General features: G+C 32.5%; 1 protein-coding gene across 1 annotated transcript in view; it reads left to right on the top strand.

Annotated features, from left to right (window-relative positions):
* The window catches only part of LOC127709350 (acidic mammalian chitinase-like), a 60128-nt gene that overhangs the window by 26533 nt on the left and 21588 nt on the right, over positions 1–12007 (top strand). Inside the window, exons 2-3 of the mRNA XM_052214830.1 lie at positions 5212–5263; positions 8734–8928. Of these exons, the coding sequence (XP_052070790.1) occupies positions 5212–5263; positions 8734–8928 (247 nt within the window). The remainder of the gene's footprint in view (positions 1–5211; positions 5264–8733; positions 8929–12007) is intronic.

Here is a 12007-nt window from a genome sequence, read left to right as displayed (position 1 = left end):
GGCAACATATCTTTCACGATAATCAAAAAGCGATACCCGATCTTTCACGATCATTAAAAAGCGATACCCGATCTTTCACGATCATCAAAAAGTGGTACCCGACCTTTTACGATCCGAAATATCATTTTTTTTCAAATATTCCCATTTGTGCAAAGTTTTTGATTAATCTAAAACCAAATGACTTTAAAAACCATCTTTATAGTAACAGTAATACAGAACAATATTTTTAAGAAAAAAGTAGTTTATGCATTCAAAATATAAAAACAAATCATGTTTGTTTACATTTTTATTTATTTCAAATTTCGATGAGCAATTTGCCTTTTGGAGTTTTGTAAAAACGGTGTAGTTTTGAAACATGAATTTTTTCAGGTCCTGATCATAACGTTGAACCATTTTGACAGATATTTTTATCTTTCCAATATTTGTCATTGTAATTCATTAAATTAGAATATTTACAGACGTTGCATGTGTCTTCTCGATAAGATTTCATTCACGATCCTGTACCAGATCTTTCACGACCCAATCGCAATACTTGACCACCGTTACTTATTATTTCACTATCATTTATCTCGATATCACGAATGACAGCCGTGAAAAATAATTCTTATCAGAATCAATGTTACAATTAATAAAATAGACCTTAATTTACATAAATATATAACCAATGCTTCGGTACTGTCATCATTTCAATGGTCAATTTTTATTGAAGAGTTTCAGTTTATGAACGATCTTAACCATTTAAAAGTGCCTGTCCCAAGTTAAAAGCTTGTAATTCAGTTGGTTGCTGTCTAATATATTTGATTTTCGTTAATGCTTTTGTCATAAATCAGGTCGTTGTTTTTTTCGTTTGAATTGTTCCAAATTTTGTCATGCCGGGACCTTTTACAACTGACTATAAGGTATTGGATTTTGCTCATTGTTGAAGATCGCCCGGTTACTCTGTTAGAGAGTTATCTAATTGGCAATCATACCACATCTCCTTTTTTTAGCATGTACAAATTGTACAAAACTAAGCTAGCAACTGCCTAAATTAGATTTGACCTTTGAATTTCCTGTATTAAGACTCCACATAGTAGCTCTTATTTGTATTTCCCATTAAAATTTTATGTGTGTTAGAATAACTAAGTATTTGGTAACCAGGAAGTTGACGAGCGATGAATCAGAAAACGCTTCACACTGTAAAGCATAACCACATTAAGTGTGATAACAAATTTAAGGAGGCTCTTATTTGTAGTTCGTATTTATAACTGTTATTTTCACGAAATTCCAAAGCCTGTAATGTCGGCACAAATTAGCGGAGCAGAACCATAGTAAACTTAATCTGTAACTCATCATAGTGGACTCACATACTAAAATCAGTTCAATATGTGAAGTCGTTTAGAAAAAAGTCTGTATATCTGTTATTTTCACGATATTTTCAGTCCAAAGCCAACACTTTCAGCAAAAATCAGCGGAGCGGAACCAACGTAAAAAGTAAAACACTGAACTCCAAGGGAAATTCAAAACGGAAAGTCCTTTATCAAATGGCAAAATCAAAAGCTCAAACACATCAATGAATGGAAAACAACTGTCATATTCCTGACTTGGTAGAGGCATTTCCTAAAGCCTGTTATTTCGGCACAAATCAGCGGAGCAGAATCATAGTAAACTCGATCTGTAACTCATCATAGTAGACTCACATACTAAAAATCAGCTCAATATGTGAAGGCGTTTAGAAACAAAATCCGTACTATCGTCATTTTCACAAAATTTTCAAAGTCCAATGCCCGTTATTTCGGCAAAAATCAGCGGAGGCGAACCAAACATAAACTCGATCTGTAACTCATCATAGTAGACTCACATACTAAAAATTAGCTAAATATGAGAAGGCGTTACGAAAAAAAGTCTGAATAACTGCTCGTTGCGGAATGACGGATAAGGGTAAAACTATATGATCCCCACCTCTTTGCGGCGGAACCATAAACATCAGTAATATCTGATTTGTAGTTCCTTAGGAAAATGCGACGAAATCTGATGGGACGGGTGTAAATACGAACAGAAAAAGGTAAAACAGTATATCCATTCCTTCGTAGCGGTCGATGATAAGGTATATATTCCAGATAACCCTTTCATTTAGAATAAAAATCAATCTGACACGTCAACCACTCTCTCAAATGGACAGCGTATACATGTGTTATAATAAAATCTGTGTCTTTGGCATTCATTGTAATTTTGAGTTGACAAATGCAATAACACTAATTTTGTGGATTGACGTCATGGAAAGTCATCTCATTCAAAGATGTAACTCTTATTTGACTAGATATTTGTTTATAAAAAAGAATACACTAATAAAAATCAATACGAGTTTACGTAGAATACTTTAAGAGCATAAGAAACGGTATTTATTGGAGATGTGTGAGGTGTTAAATTGTGGTCAACATTCTCATGTATCTAATTTATTTCTAAAAGATATAATCTTGACTTAAAGAAATATTATTCTTCTCCACTCTAACGTACATGATTTAATTAGAAATTCATTAAGATATAATCTTGACTTGAAGAAATATTATTCTTCTCCTACTGTAACGAACATGATTTAATTAGAAATTCATTATTCTTTAACAAATGTTTTTATCTAATATCTCACGACAAAATCTTAACAAATGAAAATGCTAATGGTCAGTTTGCCTTCAAGCACTTGTTACTGGATATCTGCCCTTAAAAGGGCAAAACTTAAATCTTTGAATCAGTAAATCTTTCTTATATGTAAAGGTAAGAAGTAGTTTTTTTTTCTGTTCAAAGAATTAAACTAAATATACTTTGTAAAATCATAGTGTGCTTTAATTTGGTTGTAAAAAGTATGAAATATGTCAAGCTCAGATGTCAAGGAAAGCTGATTAACTTATAAGAGATTTTTTCTCTCAAGAATTGAAAGATTCTAGAATAAAAATAATTTACTTAAGTAACGATATTTACTTGGCAATAATTCTTACATGATTTGCATATCTGCAAATAATTGAATGTGATTTGTCCATTAGAACTGGTTTCCATGGTTTATATTTAGATAGAACATGCTGCTGAAACTATTTTAGTAACCTATTCATGTATAGTGTCGAGTTCACCGTCCTATATTTATGCGCAATACACATGAATGGAATCCTGGAATCAAGAAAGATGAATATGAAAAAATATATAATATAGGTATATAATGGTGTGTAAACTGGGCCGCTCACCCACAAAATTTGCTTAAAAACCCTGTTGGTTAGCGCCAATAAGATAGCAACGACAAAAATAATCAGAAGATATCTACAGTTCAACGTACGGTATTCAATGATAGACAAGTGTTTGTACAATATTTCTAGCTCAAAATAGCATGAAGTAAAAAAAAAAAAAATAATCAAGAGATCATCAAAAATGTTTATTGAATGTATATATCTCAATAGTCATAAGACGGTAGCATGATTTTGTTGATAAAACTTTAAAAAGGATATGAATGAAAAGGGAAGTTATCTAAACAACATAACCATCAATGTATTTCGCCATAAAAAAGATGTTTTATCTACAGCCTCTTTTAAAATCTAAAACAGGTAATGTTTTATGATTGATTGGTTGTTGCTTGATTAATGTCCAGTGGCAAACATTTCACGCATAATTGGTACTGAAAAATTAGGTTGTGTTGGATAGGGAGACATTTTGCATTGCAACAGACCAACTACGGACATCTCGAAGAGTTTGAGACAACTATATACCAGAGTCTAAATGTACAAGCAACTTAATATATGTCACTGTAGGGCCTTCAACAAAGGGAAACCCCAATACCGTATGGCAGCAATGAAAGGCTCCGACATGACAAATTGCCTTTTTTCCATTTTTTTTGCACATGTAATTGAAATAAAAGTATCTGAAAAAATGGGAAAAGTGAAGGATCGGTTTCAAAAAGAATTGAAAACTGTTGCATAAAAATATTCTTAAAAGTCCTTATTGAGATTCGACCAATGGTTTAGCAGTGGTTACACATACAATATTGGTACGCCTTTTTGTAGATAAGGTAAAGTTCGTGTTCGGTATATACAAACAGAAGAGTCATTTGAAACAAAATATATAAATAGGGCACAATCCCATTAATGGTTAAAGATTCTTTTTAATTTTCACTGCCATCTAATATTAAATGGATTTGTGAATACAAAATACAAATTGACGAACTGACTAACGTACACGACAGTCACTGTTTATTATCCACTGAACTAAGATCTACTTGAAATAAATGTAGAACAAAAATTAAATGTAATCTTTATGGAACTGTGATATAGATTCTGGGCTGGTGTAACGATTTATAATTGAATATTAAAAAAAAATGCAATTCTGATTGAAAATATATTCACGATACAAAATATTTGTAAAGTTTCTCATCTGACAAAATGGTAAAAACAGATCAAAGTAAACACGTCTCCAATTTATTTTAAAGTGGTTATAAGTCTTTTTGAATTTTGAGATTTTAGACAAAAAGTGAAAATTTCAAAAAGTGAAAACAGGTTTAATATTTTGAAATTTTGACATAATTAAAAATGATTATAAACAACATTCCAAAATCTGATTTGAGAAAGAATTTGAGTTGAAGTTCGAGAAAAGAGTCCGAGTTTAGAGTTTTTTGTGTGGGTTAAAATGAAGGTAGAATTTGGATTCCGTAGCTTTAAAAAAAGAAACGACACATAGATTGCTCTTTATAAAAAAGCTATAAATGTTGTGTAGATTGGAAGTTGAATGGTTGTTTATTTTGATGAAAATCCACAATCATTTACAAAAGATTTGAATTTTGTTGAATATATAAAAAAAAACTATAGTTAACAAACGAATTTGAACAAGTTCCTTAAAGGCAAAATGTACACATGTATATACAGCTAAATCCTAAATCATGATGACAAACGGATGTAGAACAAACCCGAATTCGAACACATTATCAATACCTCATACATTTCTCGGTCTCTCTATACTTTCTTCTGAGACCAGAATTACCGGTTGTAGATCTAATCACTATACATGTTAAACATGATAACAGATATAATATATCTGTCATATCAATGTTCGTTTATTCGTTTCTTTGTTGTATATGTATAATTAACAATCAATTAATATATAATTAACTTGTGTAAACATGAATTACTTATACTTACTTCATTCAATATCGGACAAAAAAAAGCTTTTAAATAAATAAGACGTTTATTTCTTCTTCAGATGGTCACAAAATGGAATCCTCATTTTTTTATTTTGGCAGTGTTGTTATTTGGTAAGTGAAATGTTTATGTTATATTGAAGTAATTGGTTTTTTTTATATCTTTTTGAGTATACTTTCGCATTAAACTAATCACACTATATATACAGCAAATGTGTTGTAAAACTGACTATTAATTTGTTCAATTACAATAAAAATGTCCATTGTCCTGTTTTAATAAAACCATCCTTCTCATAAATGTTCAGTTTTATATGATCTATTTAAAAAAGAGTGAACTTTTATTCGAATTATTATTAATAAATGATAGTGTGTTCTTATAATGAACACGATGCACATGTATTGTATATTTATTGTATATTATAATTTGTTATATGACGTAACATCTGTTTTGGATTTAAGGATAAATTGTCAGCCTGGTTTCTGCAAGTTATTGTAAAATATTATTCTCAGCTGTTTCCAACAATAAAAAAAACTGTATTTTGGCCTACCATTGTTAAGATCTATAAGCGCTATTAGCCAAGTCATAATGAAAATAGAAATTAAGGAATAAACTACACAAGATATGTCACTGAAACAAAAGTCATAAGAATTTAAGGTTATTTTTTTTAAATATTTTGGCCTTTAAGGAATTCGATGTTGAATGCAGGTCGCTGAAATCTATTTACAACTTTTCTTGATTTGGGACGATCGAGATCTTGACTTATTGTACATACACATCATTCTGTCTATTGGTGGGACGATTAAGATCTTGACTCACATTGTACATACACATCATTCTGTCTATTGTTGGGACGATTAAGATCTTGACTCACATTGTACATACACATCATTCTGTCTATTGTTGGGACGATTAAGATCTTGACTCACATTGTACATACACATCATTCTGTCTATTGTTGGGACGATTAAGATCTTGACTCACATTGTACATACACATCATTCTGTCTATTGTTGGGACGATTAAGATCTTGACTCACATTGTACATACACATCATTCTGTCTATTGGTGGGACGATTAAGATCTTGACTCACATTGTACATACACATCATTCTGTCTATTGGTGGGACGATTAAGATCTTGACTCACATTGTACATACACATCATTCTGTCTATTGTTGGGACGATTAAGATCTTGACTCACATTGTACATACACATCATTCTGTCTATTGTTGGGACGATTAAGATCTTGACTCACATTGTACATACACATCATTCTGTCTATTGTTGGGACGATTAAGATCTTGACTCACATTGTACATACACATCATTCTGTCTATTGGTGGGACGATTAAGATCTTGACTCACATTGTACATACACATCATTCTGTCTATTGGTGGGACGATTAAGATCTTGACTCACATTGTACATACACATCATTCTGTCTATTGGTGGGACGATTAAGATCTTGACTCACATTGTACATACACATCATTCTGTCTATTGGTGGGACGATTAAGATCTTGACTCACATTGTACATACACATCATTCTGTCTATTGTTGGGACGATTAAGATCTTGACTCACATTGTACATACACATCATTCTGTCTATTGTTGGGACGATTAAGATCTTGACTCACATTGTACATACACATCATTCTGTCTATTGGTGGGACGATTAAGATCTTGACTCACATTGTACATACACATCATTCTGTCTATTGGTGGGACGATTAAGATCTTGACTCACATTGTACATACACATCATTCTGTCTATTGGTGGGACGATTAAGATCTTGACTCACATTGTACATACACATCATTCTGTCTATTGTTGTTGAAGACCGTATGTCTCTAAATGTACTTCGGCTTTTTGTGCGGATGGCTTGCTGTTTCATTGACGCATATTCTACATACTCATATTAAAGCAAATATACACGTAATGTTCTTAGTACGTATCTCTTCTCTATGACCACTTTGAAGCTCGATAAGTTGAATATCAAAATGGTACAGAAAAGAATTTAAATAAATTGATCAATAGATAATAATAATTTCTATGATGATAAAAATAATAAAAGACAACCCTAAAATTAAGAAAATGGTAATACTTTATAGTATTTGTAAATGAGACAACTAAACACCGGTGGAAATTTATTACCGCATCCAAGAATGTTCGTAGTTGCTAAAATCATGGTTCGCTACCTAGCAGTGGCAGATCCAGAGGGGGTTCCGGGGGTTAGAACCCCCCTTTTTTGACGATCAATGCTTTTGAATGGGGACATATGGTTGGAACCCCCTTTTAAAAATGGCTGGATCCGCCCATGCCAAGCATATCTTATAAATATATACCTATATATATATAACAACGTCTAGGAAACTCGATAAAACAGAAAAACAGCAAAATCGTCCTGAACATGCATAAACTATTTGCCACTGGTCGTAAAACAAACAACCACAATCAATCAATCAAATCTACACAGCAAAGTCGTCCTGAACATGCATGAAATATTTGTCACTGGGCGTGAAGCAAAGAACAATCAATCAATCAACAGAGCAAAGAAATTACATGAAACATCCAAGCTGTCTTTTATACTGTAAATATATATCACAAATAAAAAAAGACATAATGATTTTAAAACGACAGTTTGCTTTCCCCTTTCATTAATAAGTCTATGATACAAAGATTTCAAATACATTTCTTATACTTTAAAAAAAAAACTGGTTGCGAAATCCTATCAAAAATGTTGCAGAGAACTTCCATGATGCCATATTTATGTGATGACTACGTGTTAACATATTCCATTATGGAATTATGCTTAAACCTACGAAATGTTAAAAAAATCATATTCGAACCATACAGTTATTTGTCCTAAGAATTTTTGTTTTCGGTGTATTTTTTTTATCACGGCCGTTTGAAATGAGGAGCGACTATTTCAATTAAGAACTGAATACTTTTTTTTATGATTTTATTGTGGTGTAAAAGCGTTGACCGAAGTACATTTAGTATTCTCCGCTTTCTACTGAAAATGTGCTCAGGATCAACGTTTTACAATCCTATAAAATTATAAAAAGAAGCATTAAAATCTTATAATTATATTTTTGTGCTGCAACCATGACATTAAGAGTTATATCAAGCTTTTCGTTTGTTTATTGTATGCATTGTTTTAACATTGTCACGGATACCACATGCAGTCATAGCTGTTGTATTTTATACGGAAATAAAATAGGATGTTGGAGTGCCTGTTTTAAAGACCTTTTGTGATCTCTGGTTTTGTCGGATTAATACACACCTTCAAACATTTGAAGGCTGATATTTCATTGGCTGATGTAATAATTACAAGAGCAGAGAGTAAAACGGAGTGTTGTCATATCCTTGTAAGCAAAGCTTGCACACATGATCTGTATATCAATCACATTGCTTCAAAAAGATTCGTTGAAAAAATGTTCGTGATTAATTACGGTATTTGCACACATACATAGGATGATACATTTATAGACGATCTCTATTAGTTATTACAATTGCTAGCTTATTTTTAAGGGAATTGTTTCATAAGATTCATATCTGAATTATGTTTTTGACAGCTTCTGTTGCACAAGGATATAAAAGAGTATGTTACCATACAAACTGGGCCCAGTATAGAACAGCACCATACAAGTTCTTCCCAGACGATATAGACCCTTCCCTATGCACACATATTATCTATTCTTTCGGAAAAGTCGTGGGAAATACCATACAACCTTATGAATGGAATGATGAATCTACAGACTGGTCGGTTGGTAAGTCTAACCCAAAATGTAGGCAGTTGTTGATTGGGAAATGTTGCATGAAGAACAAGAATCTCGAACTATATTTCTATGTTTAGTGAACTGTGAAATTGGGGGATCAAAACGTTGGCATATAATTTTAATAGATATAAGAAGATGTGGTATGAGTGCCAATGAGACAACTTTCCATCCAAGTCACAATCTATAAAAGTAAACCATTATAGGTCACAGTACGGTCTTCAACACGGAGCCTTGGCTCACACCGAACAGTAAGCTATAAAGGGCCCCAAAATTACTAGTTTAAAACTATTCAAACGGGAAAACCAACGGTCTAATCAATATAAAAAACAAGAAACGAGAAACACTTATGAACCACATCAACAAACGACAACCACTGAACATCAGATTCCTGACTTAGGACAGGTGCAAACAAATGCAGCGGGGTTAAACGTTTTAATGGTACCAAACCTTCACCCTTTTTCTGAAACAATAGTGTAACATCACAACATAGAAAGACACACTATAAAATATCAACTGAAATAGCTTAACTCAATCAAATGACATATTAACACCATTGAACATACACTGAACAAATAAATTTGACCTATGATACAATGTAAATACAAAATAAACAAACTAAGGGAAGAATAATAAAAGTAACATGTTATATCGGTATGAAATGTTAAACAATTAAAAAAAAACAATATGATCGAGCAAAAATATCAGCCATTTGTTCACATAACAATGAACATTTGAACTTTGTTCCATATTAACGGGTCCGTAACTTCATGGTAAATGACCTTAATAAAAAACTTGAGAATGCACCTCTTTCACTCTATCACATTTCCATATGAAAGTACGGAGATGTCAGTGGTAATATTGTCAATGAGACAACTATCAACCACAAACCATATGACGTTGATGCTATCAACAATATGTCACCGTATGGCCTTAAACAATGAGAACAAAATGTTCTTTCTAGATCAACTAACCACGGGTGAAATAAATAGAGAATATCATATGGCTTTTTCAATATCACATCCGTATCAACCTGAGACACCAATATAATCACAAGAACTATGCTAGAGATTGTAACATGAATGGTAATTTGTCCTTCAAGATCTTTGAGTGAGTTAACTTCTGCTATTTTAAGAGGAGTGCATTAACTGGGTGATTTTTTTTAGTTATTTCACTTTTCAATACACCGCCGTTGATCGCTTCTCATAGGAAAAGCAAAGAATGGGAGGAGCTTAAACCAGTGCTTTAACTTCCATCTCAGAAGTTGTTATTGTACAATCTGGCGCCGCCTTCTTGGCCTAGTAAACAATGACGTCAATGACCATAAAATTTCCAAATAAATTTCAATAAAATGCATACACAACAAAACTTGAATTCGGGAAAGGGAGTTTGGGGTTAAACCCTTACACTTGTCAAACTTGTAAACCTAGCCCTGAATAAAAAATTGTTTCATAAACTTACTTCAAATGAATGCCTGATGAGAACTACTAAAAGGGATAACGTGGTCTATAAACGAAGGGGCGATATTGATAAATTGGTGGATACTAAAGTATGGCATGGTATTGGTTGCAAAAATTTGATATTTTTCATTTAATTGGTATATTTTTCATTTAATTGGTATATTTTTTCATTTATATGCAATATTTTTTCATTTATATGCAATATTTTTTCATTTAAATGCAATATTTTTTCATTTGTATGGTATATTTTTTCATTTAAATGGTATATTTTTTCATTTGTATGCAATATTTTTTATTTTAATGGTATAATTTTTCATTTATATGGTATATTTTTTCATTTAAATGCAATATTTTTTATTTAAATGGTATAATTTTTCATTCAAATGGTATAATTTTTCATTCAAATGGTATAATTTTCATTCTAATGCAATAGTTTTTATTCAATTGGTATAAAATGTCATTTGAATGCAATATTTTTTATTCAATTGGTATAGTAGTTTTTTATTTATATGCAATAATTGCATTATGGGAAATTCTTTGACGTCATAAGGTCAAATTTGCAACAACGTTTGTGATTGGTCGGAAATTGTTTGGATGTCTCCCCTTTCTTTCTAAACATGGGTGACCAAGAATTAAAAAACGCGTCAGAATATCGCCCCTCTAACTAAATCTAACGTTCGTGCGAGTCCTGCACTGGCTGTTAAAATCTTGTGGTCATAACTAGTATTTCTATTGCAAAATTTCGATGGTCAAAACGTTCGGTCCACTTTTCAAAAACCGTTTCATTGTATATGGATTTATATGCAAGTATATCGGGTTTTTAAATAGATTAGACACCGTTGGTTTTCCCGTTTGAATGGTTTTACACTACTGATTTTTGGGGGCCCTTTATATCTTGCTGTTCGGTTTGAGCCAAGGCTCCGTGTTGAAGACCGTACGTTGACCTTTAATGGTTTACATTTACAAATTATGACTTTGATGGAGAGTTGTCTCATCGGCACTCATACCACATCTTCTTATATGTATATTCAACGTAAACCAGACGTTTCTCAGACTGTTTTCTTTTTTTAATAAATCCTTTGCCGCGCGTTGTGTACTGATTGATAACTCGGTCTGGGAGAACAAGATTTATTTCAGTACCAGTTGTAATTAGGTTTGAGCAAACTTCCAGTAATTGCAAATACTCTTATGTCGGTGCTTTGTGTCTATTGTCTTAATGTTAGTTTTTGTGTGTAACTCCTACCGATCTTTTGAGTAATTTGCTGATTTGTGCAGGTTGTTATTTTATTGTACCGTTACACCACTGTCCCAGCTTCGGGATGGGTTGCTCACAAACATGTTGTTGTACTGTTACACCGCTGTCCCAGATTAGGGGGAGGATTGGGATCCCGCTAACATGTTTAATTAACCCCGCCACATTCTGTATGTATGTGCTTGTCCCAAGTCAGGAGCCTGTAACTCAGTGGTTGCCGTTTGTTGCTTTGTTATACATATTTGTGTTTCGTTCATTTTTTTGTACATTAATTCGGCCGTTAGTTTTCTCGATTGCATTGTTTTACATTTTTGATTTCGGGGCCTATTATAGCTGACTATGCGGTGTAGGCTTTGCTAAT

This window comes from Mytilus californianus, unplaced genomic scaffold (genome assembly GCF_021869535.1).
Source record: "Mytilus californianus isolate M0D057914Y unplaced genomic scaffold, xbMytCali1.0.p SCAF_7, whole genome shotgun sequence".
Classification (NCBI taxonomy): domain Eukaryota; kingdom Metazoa; phylum Mollusca; class Bivalvia; order Mytilida; family Mytilidae; genus Mytilus; species Mytilus californianus.
This window is presented reverse-complemented; position numbering and strand designations above follow the sequence as displayed.